At 39.2% G+C, this 15,880-nt stretch overlaps 1 protein-coding gene across 4 annotated transcripts in view; it reads left to right on the top strand.

Moving 5' to 3' along the window:
• Nucleotides 1-15,880, top strand: part of TBCK (TBC1 domain containing kinase) — an 84,174-nt gene that overhangs the window by 6,144 nt on the left and 62,150 nt on the right. For all 4 annotated transcript variants that reach the window (XM_082236919.1, XM_082236917.1, XM_082236918.1 and 1 more), the window contains one exon: nucleotides 4,197-4,269. In XM_082236919.1, coding sequence (XP_082093045.1) covers nucleotides 4,197-4,269 — 73 coding nt within the window. The remainder of the gene's footprint in view (nucleotides 1-4,196; nucleotides 4,270-15,880) is intronic.

Genomic DNA, 15,880 nt, shown 5'->3' with positions numbered 1-15,880 from the left:
GGTTGGCGGTTCGAATCCCCACGACAGGGTGAGCTCCCGTTGCTCGGTCCCAGCTCCTGCCGACATAGCAGTTTGAAAGCATGCCAAAAAGTGCAAGTAGATAAATAGGTACCCCTCTGACAGGAAGGTAAATGGCATTTCCGTATGCTGCTCTGGTTTTGCCAGAAGCTGCTTAGTCCCACATGACCCAGAAAAACTGTCTGCGGACAAACGCCAGCTCCCTTGGCCTGTAAAGCGAGATGAACGCCGCAACCCCAGAGTCGTCTGTGACTGGACTTAGCTGTCAGGGGTCCTTTACCTTTTTAGGTCAAAACCAGCCCTTCAAACTGGGCCTGGAAACTTAATTGGCAGCCAGTACAATCAGGTCAGGATTGGTGCAATATGCTCAAACCATCTTACCCTAGTGAGTGATGTGACTGCCAAATTCTGCACCAGCTAAAGTTTTCAAACTGTCCTCAGAGGCAGCCCTACACATAATGTGTTGCAGTAATCTTATTTAGAGGTTACTGGAGCATAGATGACAAAAGTTAGGTTATCCTTATCCCGATAGGGACACAGCTAGGTCCGTAGCCGAAACTGATGGAAGGCACTCCACACCACCGAGGCCACCTGAGCGTCAAGCAACATCAAAGGGTCCAGAAGTCCTCCCAAGCTATGTACCCACTCCTTCAGAGGGAGTGTAATGCCATCAAGAGCAGGCACCTCTTGGTGTATATCTCGTAGGCCACGGAATGTTCCAAGTCAATCATAGAATCGTAGAGTTGGTAGGGACCTTAACATGACTGAAAAAAGGAGATTTCGGGTTGAACTATGCCCATTTTAGCGGGCTAGTTCCCTTGCAAAATGCCATCTCTTAAGTGCATATTTTTAATCTTACATATTCCTCCTGTGAGAACTGCAATGCTATGTGTGCAACTTGTCTCTGTATGCACACAGAGGGCTCCTTGAAAGATACAAAGCATTCCTCACAACTTGCCTGGCATGCTGCTCTATGTGCTTCTTATAATCAGCTGTTCAGTTTTTCACTTGACTTTATTTGTTCTATTTACATTTTTGATTTTCCCATTCTCATGCTGGATATCACATTTGACCTGTCCTTTAAAGGGCATTGTATTTTCCGAAAAATCTTACACATCGCCTAGGAAGACAGGCAAACTAATATCAGTGTACTGGATGAAGCAAAGATCACCAGTGTTGAAGCAATGATTCTTCAACACAACTTTGTTGGACTGGTCATGTTGTGCAGATGCCTGATTATCATCTTCCAAAGCAACTACTCTATTCCAAACTTAAAAATGGGAAGCGTAATGCTGGTGGCCAACCAAAGAGGTTTAAAGTCTGTCTCAAGGCAAATCTAAAAAACTGTAGTATAAACACTGACAACTGGGAAACACTGGCCTGTGAGTGCTCCAGTTGGAGAACAGCCTTTACCAAAGGTGCCATGGACTTTGAAGACACTCGAACGCAGGATGAAAGGGAGAAACGTGCTAAGAGGAAGGCACACTTGGCAAATCCACACCGTGATCAACTCCCGCCAAGGAACCAATGTCCCCACTGTGGAAGGACGTGTGAGTCCAGAATTGGCCTCCACAGTCACTTACAGACTCATCGTTAAAACCATGTTTATGGAAGACAATCTTACTCGGCTACGAGTGATCGCCAAAGAATAAAAGTTAGTTCAGAAGTCAGGGTTTTCCTGTCTTCTATAAACTGTTCCAAACTTATTCAATATGATCGTGCTTTCTTGGTATCTTGGCAGGGGTGGAGGGTGACTGTTACACCTGGGATCAGTTTTATTACTTTTAAGTGAAGTTTCTTTTCTTTTACATGGTGAATTTTATTTTACTGTAGCTTTTGCTGTATAGCTAAGCAGAATGTCTGGCAAAGCAGAGGAGAAGCTTCACATTGTAAATCTGTTTTAAAGGAGAGGTGGTTGTACATAGAATGGCAATATTCTTATAGCTATACAAGAATAATGTATTATGACGCAGCTCAGAGAGGAAAATCCAAAAATAGTCTTAGCTGGCGGTGCATTTTATAACAAAATTAGTGCAGCAGAATGGATGTGCCTGTCACGATCTCTTTTTATTTGTTTGAATTTCCATGGAATTCAAATTGTAATGCCATAAAATACAATACAAGATATAAAAGAAACACTACAAATGCATTTAAAAACCAATGTGGATATTTAATGGGATGGATATACCATCCTCAACCAAAATCCACAGACCACCCAAATGAAGCTCAGGGAGCACAGTTTAGGAAATCCTGCCTTAAATAATGCTGTTATCGGGAACAATGTTGACAATTACTAAGATTTTGGTGGCTGCCACAGCATCATGTTCAAGGTAACTGTCCCCTATGCTCATCCATGCACCTCAGTTGTGGATAATAGTAAGGCAATTGATACCCCTGTGTGAATGGAGTTGGTGAGGGCAGGAGAGGTTTTAGCATGAGGCACTGTTTTCCTTCAGTTGATCTCTGAATACCTATCCCTTTTTCACCATTACAATCCTTTCCTAAATAACACAGTTTATATATTTCAGTTGTTTAAAAGAGAAATCTTACTGGGTTGGGAGAGGCGGTACTTGCAGTGGATGAGTTGTCAAATCGAAAGCCCTACCATGCTGGTGCCCAGCAGGGCACTAGATGGAGTGGGCGGGTAGGGTTTTCTCTTGGCCCCCTTCCGTTGGCTGTCTTGAGGTATTCTTTAAATAATGTATTCCGTCTCATTCTATCCAGCCCGAGGGCATACATGCCATATTGCCATATTGAGGGCATATTGTGGGAATGGAAGGATTCAACAGATCTTAAGCCTCCCCCTATCAACTCCCAACATGCTACTGAAATGCCACCCCCACCCCCATTTTGACCTCTCCACCATCAGTGCACTGATGTCAGAGGAACAATGGCAATGGACCTTTCCAGGGCTGGTGCGCAATTCTTATAAGTATGGGCCTCTAAAATTATGTCCTGTTGGGGACCTGCAACTGAAATACCGTATTTTTCCATGTATAGGACGCCCCCGTGTATAAGATGCCTCCTGTTTTGGGGAACTCAAATTTTAGAAAATGGGGGGAGATGGCTCCATGTGTAAGACGGCCCACAGTTTTTAGCATAAATTTTAAAGAAAGAAACCTAGTCTTATACACGGGAAAGTATGGCACTTTCTTGCATTAAAAAAAGTAAATTGTAAACTAAGCTTTATGTGGGGGAAATGGTGTGATGAATGTTTGTAAATGTACAAAGGGAGCGAGTGCTATGCCTTAAAATTTGCTCTCCTTCACAGTAATGGAGAAATGTTCCTTTTCAAAAAGTGGTCTGTCTCCTCAATGTGGTAAATAAAAGAAATGGAGAAAATGCCAATCGAGTAGGTTAACCCATATGTACTCGTAGCAACTGAAACAATTTGTATATTTTGCTATTATTATACTAGCCCTATTCCAAAAATAATGGTACCCACTTATCTATTTTTTTCTTTCTTGTTTTCCTTCACTTACACAAAAAAACTTGGTGATTTTGATACTGAAAGAGTAGCTAATATAATACTAGAAGTTTCTAATACATTTCCAAATGCATTTAGAAAAAGTAGAAAATTGGAAGTACTGATCATAAAACTGACAAAGAAACTTTCAAAAAATGGCAATAGTTACTAAAAAAAATCTTAGTTACCTTTTTCAAAAATGACCCAAGGCAACATGGAGAAATATAAAATGTATACAATATTCAGAATTTATAACCAAAACAATAATAACAAAATCTTTACCATGCTAAAAGCACACACTCCATAAAAATTGCCAAATCAGAAACTGGTGGAATACAACCAAAAACAAATAAAAAATTATTGATCAGTAAAAACAGCCCATCACAGAAAATTTCTATTTACTCTACCCCCCCCACCATGGTTGTTGATGTAAAATGAGGAAAAAAAATCCTCATATGTTCTCTACACTGAAATTATTCTAGACGTTGGCTGCAAATAATTGCCATCTACGTGTTAATTTGGTTATATTCTGTGTAATGTATACTCAGTATGATTTTCTATTCCCCTAAAATAAGTAGACATCCTCTTTGTATTATTAGATGCAGCGTTACCATAATATGGTTTTAATTTCAGTGGGATGCAAGAGTGAAAGTGTTTTTGTGCCTGTGTGCACTGAGATACTAAATCTGTCTCTGTGTATATTTTTCATCAGAGAGGCTAGTGGTTGTTGCGGAACACTGTGGAAAGAGTCTGGAAGATTTGCTTCGAGACAGGAAACCAGTGAGGTATGGTATCAAGAAAAACATTGCAAGGAAACATGCAAACTGAAAGGTTTATCTACTTTAAGTTACAAAGTCCAGATGCACTTTTTCTTTTAAAACGTTAACTACCTTTGCAGGTCTAACAGATTCAAAGCTGACATCTTCCAGTACTTTATCCTTCTGGCAGCCAGATAAACACATGCTTAAGATGAAGCATATATTTACTTCTTCACAAAAGTTTTACGATTTTACGATGAAAGTACTGGAACCTGCCAGCCATTTCTTCCAATATGCTTTGCTTGTGTTTTAAGTTATGTTTCAGATAATGAGTTTTGGGTTGTTTTTTAAGCGAACCTGAAACGTATTGAGGAATTGTGTGTATATGACAGTGCTTGTGCATTAGTTGTGCAGGGTTTTAAGCTTCTAAATGATGAATGTTAGTTTCATTTCTATATGAAAAGAAAATGAAAGTATATATCTTGATGTTTCCCTGCAGTTTCTGTATTGCTATATGATATAAAGTGCAGCATCAGGTTCAGGACATTTGATATTGCTGTGCAATGTAAAATGCAGAACAGAGATTACAACATTATTTTCTTCCAGCGGACAAAGGAGTACATTCTAGCCAGGTGAGGGGATCAGGAAACCTCAGCCATACCTCTGCTCAGCGCAGAATATAGCATGGCAACCCTGTCTGCTTCTGGCCTTGGACTGGTAGTATAGCACAGTATATGACACATATACTGTTGATATGACACATACAGAGAAATGATTGTGTGGATACAGGAAGTGCCTTTTGCTTCCTGTTTGCACAGTTATCTGAAGCTGTAAATGGAGCCTACAAACTGTTTGCACATAAAGTCTGCATGCATGGAGCTGCTTGGCGTAATGTGCACCCTCTTCAGGGTACAGATTGTGCAGGTAGATTGTGCATGTGTACATTTTTAGAATTTTTAGGGAATGGGGCCAGATTTTGGCATAGCAATAGTGCTTAGTAGGATTTCCTCCGAGAACGTGGCATCCCTAGGATCAGGCTCTTACAGTGGTGTCTGCATTTTGATAAATATGAAAATAGGGAGAGAGAGAGAGAGAAACTTTTATTGCACTAGCCAAAGGCCATAGCATCATCCAAAGAAGGGGGGGAACAAAAAAAAAAGTTGATACATATGCAGTAAAACCATGATCAAATCTACCAGAATTTCTTATTACATAGAATAAAAAGTAATTTTCAAATAAAGTGTGCAAATTAGATCTCAGAGTCCCCTTTGCACTCACCCCATAAATGAGACCAAACTTGTGCTGTGGTTGAATTCTCCAGCCTTGGCCTTACCTGGCTTAGTGTTAATATTTCCATTTCACTTTTGTTGAATTTAGATTCTTTCCTACTGATTTATTTAGCTGGATTGAAGACTTGAGGGGCAACTGAACACATTGTGAAATGGATTGGAAATAATGTATCTCAGAAATTATTTTACCACCAGGTTATTAAGTGCCAGCTCCCGCAGAATAATCACCAATTGTCTACTTGGCTATAGAGCAGAAACTGAGACTGCTTCTATCTGAGTCCTGCCATTTGTGCTTGGCATATGGATGGAGTGAGCTCTAAATTTTATCTTCATTGCATGTTGACAGATGTTGGTTTATAGATTATACCCAATGAGAGGGTGCATGCCTGTTCAGTGGATATCAGAGATATATAGCAGATTGCTTAACAATTAACAGTTTGCTGTGATGGAAGACTTCTAAGCCCCTGTCACTAAAGATCGTAGATACCACATTTCCTAATGGTACATTAAAACTAGGATATTCCTTTACATAATTTACATCCTGTGCCTTCAAAATTAATTTATGTTCCCAGGTGATTTAGAAGGGAATAAGGAACAAAAGCACAATAATAAATTGAGGGGATTTTTGTCAATTAAGTGGTATTTAAATTTTGCCGAATAAAATAAGAAGAACCCAGTAAAATAAAATACTCTGTATTTTAAACTTTCAGAGCATTTCACAAACTCTATTCACTGCTTTTTGTAATTTTAGCAACCCTGTAATGTAAGTCAGTATTGTTTTCTCCTTTTGCTGGGTGAGGAGGTGTTGAAGCTGAGAAATAGTGGCAGAAACAACATTTGAATTGGGGATTTGTAGCTTTGTCATTTACCTGGGAGTAAACTCTATTGAACTTCATAGGACTTGCTTCTTAGTTTCATATACGGGGTTTCGCTTTTAGGCACTGAGTTATGTCAGCTCTCGGGGATGCTACTAAGTCCAAGAATAATGTTTTGACCCAACCTATATAAAAATGTTGTAATGTCTGTCTAAAGTATCTCCAAAGTGAGTTTAATGTTAGCAGTTTGCCGTCATTATTTTTCCTGAAGCATTATTTGAATGTCCAGTCCTTTAATTCCCCCTTTGCCCAGCAAGGCAAAAGACTGAAAGCTTTTTCTCACCTATCTTAAGAGAAATGCCCAGCCAGTGGCAATTTTTTATGGAAGCATAATTTCTAAAAAAAAAATTAAAGCCCGAATCAGAAAAGAAATGTGCCTCCCTCAAGGCTTTTTTGTGTGTGTGTCTCAAGCCAGCCTATGCAGCAAAATTTCGAGTTCATACTATGCAAAAGAGAAGCTGTTTCACCTCAGGGATACTTTCACTGAGAGCAACTGAAACATTTCCCATTGTTTTTCAGTTAATTAAAATTGACATCTTTTTGTTTCTGTCATAAGACCTTTCAATAGCCAGAAATAATTTAAGAAAGAGCAATTCCCAGTTATGCTATTCAATCCATCTCCGTCAATTAGCTTTGTAGGGAACTATTTGGGGTCCTCCCCCCTACTTGTTTTGATTATATTAGCTCATGATAGAACAGGTTTTATACCCAAAGTTGATATGCATGCTATTGCAATTAATTTCACAAACTGTTATGGAATGGGAGAAGCTGTCCTTATGGTTTATAGATTAATTCTTCTTGCACTTGCCAGGAAATAAGTCCTTTGCACCTGTACCACAAGTCAAGTCAGCAGGAAATCTTCTATTAGGCTGTTGCTGAAACTGAAGATATACCATGGGTGGACGGTCCATCTTTCCATGCATATTGCAAAACAGCAGGCTATACAGCTGTCTGATAGTTATTTGCAGTTAATCTTATGAAGTCATGCATCATTATACCGATTACATATGAGGTAACGTTTGCATAGGTGTTTCTGCACAGTTCTGTTTTTGAGTCCACCAGAACTTGTCCTCCTTTTTCTCCCACTTTTCCATAAGGTGGTGACATTCCACTAGGATACTACTTGAGAAGAGCTTATCAGAATTTCTAACTCCGAAGTTAGATATCTCAAATAGTTACGCTACATTTGGCTTCTCTTGTAACTCAGTCAGGAAGCTAAACATTCCACAGAAACATTGCAGCACACTTTTCTGTTATGATCTCTGTGTATCCCCAGATGGATACATTTTGGATAATGGAAACCTTTTGTTAAACGTAATGATCCTCAAAGCCTCTTGAGAGTATATTATTACCTCTACCATACGTTCTCGGCAACCTTGTTGAAATAACCTGGGCAACAGTATAGGTATAGTTGTAGAAGGTGAAATGTTAGCAAAACACTCAGCCCCACGAACACTGGGAAACTGATATAACCACTTCTCAGTTGGTGTCAAGAATTAGACCAAGGCTGTAAGCCTATGCGTGCTTACAAGAGAGTAAGCCCCAGTGAGCACAGTAGGTAAGCATGCATTGCATTTCACAGTAAATCATGGGCAGCTTGGTTTTTTTCTGCCTGCAACTCAAATGAACTTAGGGCACATCTGAGCAGATAGGATTCCTGATAGTACTATGGCCTCTTAAATGTGTTCATTGGAGGGGAGTTATTGGTTTCTTAGTCTGTTAGTTTTTTGTTATATATTTTGTGTTCTCATTTTGTATTTGTATGTTGCAAACCTCCTTGTGATCTTCGAATGAAAGGCGGTATACAAATTTTATGAATGCAATGCAATAATAAAAAAGTTAATGACTTCAGCTGTAATTGCATTTTGCAGAATTTTGTGGTTTGAGAAATTTTCCCCGTCTGGATATTGACTCTAAATCTGACTCTGGCATTTAAATATTGGAACAACAACAACTCAATATCAATAAAATTGCAGTATACAATCTTGGAAAGGAATGTGCTATGTTTGTAGCCTGCCAGTAGAACTGCAATCTTGTTCATAAGAGTAACTGCCATATATGTCTGTCTGTCTGCATAGCAAAAGATTGTCATTTAACATTTATTTGTTCAAAGTACAAGCAAATAATCAAACTGGATTTTTCATTCTAATTAGAATATTGGTTTCAATTGAAATTCAACAACCTTATTAAGTTCTAGCTAGTGTCATGCAGCACAACCCTGTTTCTGTTTATTCAGTGACTAGGCTCCATGAGGCTTGCTTTCTAGTAACTTTGTCGAAGATTGTAGCCTTAGTGGTTTTACAACTTTGTAAATTGCCTGCCTTTGAATTCCAGTTTTTCTAGTCAGAGGTGCAGAGTCCTAAAAGCTACCTTTTAAAGCTGTTAGTTGAGAAATGTTTTCTTCTGAGCACTGAAAATAAGCACACACACCATTCTGTTATTATTTTTTCACATTATACTTTAAAATGCCCCCCTTTTCTTTTTGAAGCCTTTTGCAATTTTATAATCACAAAAGCCGACAGATGGAGTATGTAGACATTTAGATGGCTTTTGGCACCTGCATTATGCATTTTGAATTGTTCTGAATAAGTGAGCGAAGTGGTCATAGTATGTCTTCAATAAAATATAGTTGTCATATGTTTCAGAGGTTATGGTTTTGAAAAATTACCAGTGAACCATCAGAGAGATACAGAGGTATAATATGTTATACATAGACCCTTTGATCGGAAGCAGACTCTGTCTGCAGCTGTTTACTAGCTTGGTGGAAAACATGATCCGACTCGGATGAGTAGGTTTTATTTGCTCTTATTAAACTATTGTCTACTCCATGTATTAGATGTCTTTGTTACATCCTCTGCTATAAATGCATTACCGTTTGTATTGTGTTCCAAAATCAAACGGGAGGTAGGCTTTATGTGAAAAAGGTTCTCCAAAGGGTAAACATGTAGCTTATAAAAAAATAAAATAAGACGAGGAAAGGGGTAAGAGGAAGGCAAATGCTTTCCAGCAACTGAACACTCATATGATTCCAATTCAGAAGCAGCCATTGATACGGCTTCAAGGGTTGTGTGTGTGGTGCTTTCATTTGGAACACTGAAGGGGCCTTTGGCCCTCTAAATGATGTTGAGTCTTCAGGTCCATGGTTGACCCTAACCATTGGCTACGCTGACTGGTGCTGATGGGAGCTGGACTCCAGAAACATCTTGAGAGTGACAGGTTATCCAGCTCTGTTTTAACTAATGAGATGAATTATGTTTAGGTTGGATTAGGAGATTGGAGTCTGTGGAAAGTGAGCTCGTTTTGAGTAAAATCAGGTTTTGGGGGTGACACAGATGAGTAGGTATTTCTAAGATAATTCTTCTGAAATACTGAATACTGTATGTCTCTCAGTAAAAGAAGGATTAAGGAGAAAGGGGCATAGCTCAAAATGCAATCTTTCTGGGTTAAAATACCTTTCTACAACACCTTTCTGGAACTAATTAGTATGTTTTCATTCTTACAATATAAACATGATTTAAGTGTTGCTGCTACGGATGTAGAAAAGTGCAACCAGTCTGAGCAAATAAGCTAAAGAGCAAGGGAATATTAAAACAATGGAAAAGTATGGAAGAAGGTAATCAAGAAACTTCTTTTAAAAAACACACAACTATTTGTCACAATCAAGTATAACAACATATATATAGTTGGGTATTTGTTTATTTCCATTTTAATCCTTTCCCAGTAATTCAATTCCAAAATAGCATTTATTGGTGTGAAGTCATGAAGCAAAATAAATCCATTAGTCATGTATTGTTTATGCACTATCCAATACTGCTTTTCTTAATTAGTTTGAATTTTTAGTAAATATAAAATGGGAGCTGAAACTGGTATGCAAAGTAATTCAATCTATAGCAGAAGGTGTTAATGTAACAATAAACGTTACCACGTGCTCTGAGCCAGCCTGGAGGTCATGTAAAATCACATTTTGTGATTTTTGGGATTTTCATGCCCAAACCTGAGCCAGCTAACAGGTTTTGTGACTAGGATCTGAAACCAGTTTTAAGCTGGTTTACAAAGCATGCAGTAAGCCTCTGAATGCCAGTTAATGGGAATCAAAGGTAGGGAAAATTGTTGTTAGGCTCATTTTCCTGAATATTCATTTCCATCTCTCCCTGACCCCAATAAAAAACAGCATTCTGAGTCCCCTATCTTTTCAGTCCTCATTGATTTTGGGAGGGTATTTTTTTGGTATTTCTGCAAATATTGGGGTTCCCGCACACCTGTTTATGCTACTCTCTGTTTGTGGATGGTGCCATTTTGGTTATATAAGTAAGGATCCTCACTCAGAGAATGAGTTTGCTGTTGGAATATGTGATGGTGATTCTTCAGAGCCTTGACAAACCTCTTGGAAGACTGTCGTGCCATGAAAATGGAAGTGAGCTTGATGTTGAATGCTGAGCAGATAGGAAACAAAAGCAAGCAGAGAATGGAGACTATTCAAAGAATATATAAGATTATATTGTAAAAATGACATTATCCTAGCAGAACTGAGTGATACTTGTATATAATAAACAAATGTAATAAATATACTAGAAAAATATACAGGAAAAGTTATAAAACAAACTGTGCGATAAAATTAAGACAATAGAAAAAGTACAACGAAAATGATTGGAAGTTTCTTTCAGAAGACTTTATTAGAAAAGACAGGATGTTATAACCAATATTCATTTCTTATTGTTAACTCTCCTCTTCTTTATTTTTATTTTCTTTATCTTTTTTCTCTTATATTTTCATGTTTAATTTTGCTGCAACTATTTGTAGCATATATGTAAGATGATATTTTAAATCAATAAAGACAATTTTTTTAAAAGGAAACAAAAGCAAGCAGATCTAGACCCAGCTGGCCTTCTGCACACTTGGAAGCTTAAGCCACTGTGTGGAATTTAAACTACAGTTACAGATCACAAACCATGATTTCACACCGTATCTGAGTCCAGCCATTATGCCCTTTATCATAAAGGACATCATTCATTTCTTCATAGTGAAGAGGCATTAGGATAATTTGCAGCATGTTCATTTGCAAACATTGATCCAGATGATTTTGCTCACATCTTCACATACACTTCTGTAGCATGCCTGATCAGCTACTTCTTTTGCTTCAATACAAATGTCTTCTTTGCTTGTTTGCAAAAGCTTTTAGTCCCTAAACAGACTATCTTTCAAATAATGCTTACTCGGTGCGTTAATACCTTGCCCTACTTTTCCTGTGTCTTGGAAGTTTCTGAAATAAATGGCCTTGTTCAAAAGTAATACTTGCCTAGCGTTTAGAGCAAAGTGGTGCCTTCCAGATGCTGCTGAACTATAACTCTGTTGACCATGGGCCATGGTGGCTGGGATTGGTAGGAATTTGAGTCCAACACCATCTGGAAGGCACTGTATCAGTGACCCCCAGTTTAGAGTTTGGAAAATCATCTGTTCCCTCAAATACACAACCCCCCTTCTAAAGTTCAACATTCCTTGCCAGTTTAAGTGAGCCCGAGAATGTTCCTAAATATACTTTGAGAACCAGTTTAAGGATTCCTTAGGTTGGGGTGTAAATGTTTGCATTAATGCCAATCCAAGGAAGGGCAGGGAAGTAATGGAGGTTTCCCACAACATAAAAATCAGTTTAAGAACAGCCAAAAAGATTACATTGCAAATACCTTCCTTATTCTTTTTTTAAGTTTACAGCCAGTGAAAGGAAGAGGAGCCTGTTAGATCTCACTAGGCTCCCCTTTTAGAAAGTCCTGTTCCTAGTTTCTGCCACCATATTTCCAACAGAGATGGGGCAAAGAATTTATTTGCCCCTTGGCCACCTGTCACTCACCTGACTTCATATCAGGTGCCTTAGAGTGTGCTTTGATTCCCCCCCCCTTTGCAACTGTGGCTTGCATTTGGCACTGTTGGTACCACACGTCAAGCGATGCTGCTAGGGTCAGATGCATGCTTGAGCTTCCAGTTGGAGCTCTTGACTGAATCCAGTGTCTGCTGAAAGCATTTGGTGCCAGATTTACAGAGTGTCAAATGCAAGCCATGTTTGTAAAACAACTGTTTGGCGGGTTTAACTTCAATTCACTGTTCTGGCAGGGTGTCAGATCCACCTGATATGATAAATAGATGCTTAGAAGGCTTACAATAAGGAATGCACCTACTTTCTTCCATGCTCACACACAGACGTGCACATAACATTCCCTTGGGCACAAATCACTTTTTCCCTCCTCCATCAGCATTCGCTTGCTTGGGAGCTGATCAGAGCAACTCTGCCGCTGAGGGTTTGATATATGTGTGTCCGTGTGCATTTGTGTGCATATGTCTGGGAAAGGAGCTGAAAGCTCCTCCTTTGCCATATTTCTTTCATCTCTTTTTGGTAACAGATAATGTGCTGCTTCTGTGCTTTGACCAGAACTCTTAACTTCTGATTGTGATTGTCTGATGACATTCTGTCTTGCAATGCTAACCATGACAATTACAGATAGAACTTTCATGGTCATTCTCTGCAAGTCTTTCTCTCCTCCACCTCCCAACCAATATTTCTGTGCTTTTGACTGATAGGGCCTTTGGAGTAGGGGACAACGGGAAGGGAAGGATTTCTAAATAGCTGAATAATTGAGATACTGTGAAAGATGAGATAGGAGAAAAATGGAGGTTAGTTTTGCCTATGGAAGTGGCTTTTGAACTGGGCTTTATAATAGACGCGGGTGGGTAAAACCTCAGTGCCTAGGACTTGCCGATCGCATGGTTGGCGGTTCGAATCCCCACGGCGGGGTGAGCTCCCGTCGTTCGGTCCCAGCTCCTGCCCACCTAGCAGTTCGAAAGCACCCCCAAGTGCAAGTAGATAAATAGGTACCGCTTTATAGCGGGAAGGTAACGGCGTTTCCGTGTGCGGCGCTGGTGCTGGCTCGCAAGAGCAGCTTCGTCACGCTGGCCATGTGACCCAGAAGTGTCTTCAGACAGCGCTGGCTCCCGGCCTCTTAAGCGAGATGAGCACGCAACCCCAGAGTCGGACACGACTGGCCCGTACGGGCAGGGGTACCTTTACCTTTACCTTTATAATAGAGAGAAAATCCATTATCTCATCTTTGAAATCACTTTTTGTTTTGTTTTTTCCTGTGGAAGTCCTACACTAGATGTTCCTTTTCTCCTTTTCATTTTACTATGCATATCAAATTGAATTTGACTTGCTAAAAAGAGGGGGGAGGACTTAAAGTATTTTAATACGTTTCTACTCAGTTATTGTCATCTGTTGAAATGGTGTGTTGAAACCCAGTGCATAAACCTGGTGGCCTGCTATGTCAGCATTTTTTCATGGCTTTACATTTTATTAAATCAATATATTCCTTTTGGCCTTGCTATCAAGGAGGAGGCTGTAAGACAGATTTTGTGATTTGCACAAACTTAAGCTGGAAAACAGTATACAAGGTCACTATGCAATATTATTTATATTTTTAAGGAAAGAAAAATAATGATGAAATTAATTAGTAATTTCCTGTCAGGAACTCTTTGGGGGGGGGAATACATCGAGAGGATAATGCTAATAATATGAATGACTTGGTTTTTTAAAAGAATTGCAGCTGAAAAAGCACAAAGAAACCCAAAGACTTGCTTCCAAATATTTTAAATATCTGAAAGTGGCTCTAGAGGGCAATTTGTATTCTCCAAAGGTCTTTACTCTCCTGCATGAAAAAGGTGTGGGTTTTTGGTAACAGTTCTTGATAAATATCATTGTTGGTTTTAATTGGAAGGTTGCATTACTTCTGCGGTTGTTGGTTTTGTACAAAGCATGATCAGGATCCAAAGGGTTGTGAGCCAAACGTCTTGCACAATTTCACATGTGCGAGAGTTGATGCAAGAAACTTACCTTAATGTTAAGCAATGGAACGAATAATTACCATGTTCTATCATTAAGCTTGTGTATAAAACTTGGACCAAAATCTTTTCGTGAACCTCAGTTTTCCTTTCATGAGCCTGTATGTATTAATTACATTTAAATAGAAATTTAAAATTACTGTAGCTCAGAAGTAGGCCTTGGGGTCAATCCTTGACAACTCTAGTTAAGACTTATTATGAAGGACCCCCAACTAAAACCCTGGATAACAACTGCAAGTCGTGGCCAACAGTACCGAGCTAGATGGACCAGTGTTCTATCTCCAAATATAAGGCAGCTTCTTCATGCGCCATTGCCAGCCAGCCATGGAGGCAGGGATGGGGTTGTATTTTGGAGCAATGGAAGCAACTGCTACCTTTGTACAGTATGCCACATTCCAACCACACAAAAGTCCCATTCCTTACCCACAAATCATAATAACTGTTGGTGGATTTATCATCTGTGAATTTGCTTAGTCCTAATTTTATCTATCTTAGTTTTTTAATTTTCACCCCACTTTCTCCCCTGTCATTTCCATTAATTGTTTGTTTTAAACAAAATAACAAAGGAACATGTGGCATCTTGAAAGGCTAACAAAGGTTATGTCATAATAAAATTTGCTGTTGCAAGGCTCTTGGTTCTTTTTGCTGCAAAAGTCCCAGGTTCAATCTTTGGCAAGGGCTTGGGAGAAAAAACCCACAATTTTCTCAGTGTAAGCAGTAATGAGCTAGATGGACCAGTGCTCAGACTCATATACAGTGGTACCTTGGGTTACAGATGCTTCAGGTTACAGACACTTCAGCTTACAGACTCCGCTAACCCAGAAATAGTACCCCAGGTTCAGAACTTTGCTTCAGGATAAAAACAGAAATCACGCAGCAGCAGCAGCAGGAGGCTCCATTAGCTAAAGTGGTACCTCAGGTTAAGAACAGTTTCAGGTTGAGAACGGACCTCCAGAACGAATTAAGTTCTTAACCTGAGGTACCACACTATATGATCCTCATCAAATTCCTTTCACAGTTTCCAAATGCCATAAAAAGACCATAAAAAGGTTTCTTCTGGATCTGACCAAAGACCCATTCAGCCCAGCATCCTGATCTCTTAGTGGCTAACCAGTTTCTTATGGGAAGCCTGCAAGCAGGACCTGAGCCCAAGAGGATTCTCCCAATTTTTGATTGCCAGCAACAAATTGGAAACAGGAGAATATATACAAAAGGCATCAAATTCTATATGAATGGTTTAAAAACTTTTTTAAAAACTCATCAGACAAGATGAAAATGAACGCGAAAGGCCTGAAAAAAAAAAAAAAACAGTATATGCCTGGCTCCGAAATTGACACCCACATTTCAAATCTACATTGTGAGGCCTTAAAATCTGGCTTTAGTGCGAGTTGTGAAAATGAGTAGGTCTGGTAGTCAGTTGCGGCTGCATGCAAATGAAGTGAGACTCTGGGAGTGTTTTCTTCCATAATATATATATTAACCACAGTCTCCTTGATAAAGCATTCTATTTATGATGGCTAATAAAAATATTGAGGAAAACTCTGCAGTGTTTGCTTATGGTATGTAATCAAATCAGGATGGGGTACATAA

The sequence above is a fragment of the Podarcis vaucheri genome (assembly GCF_965113315.1).
Source record: "Podarcis vaucheri genome assembly, chromosome: 9".
In the NCBI taxonomy this organism is placed as follows: Eukaryota; Metazoa; Chordata; class Lepidosauria; order Squamata; family Lacertidae; genus Podarcis; species Podarcis vaucheri.
The sequence above is the reverse complement of the archived record's forward strand: the minus strand, read 5'-3'. Positions and strand labels throughout refer to the sequence as shown.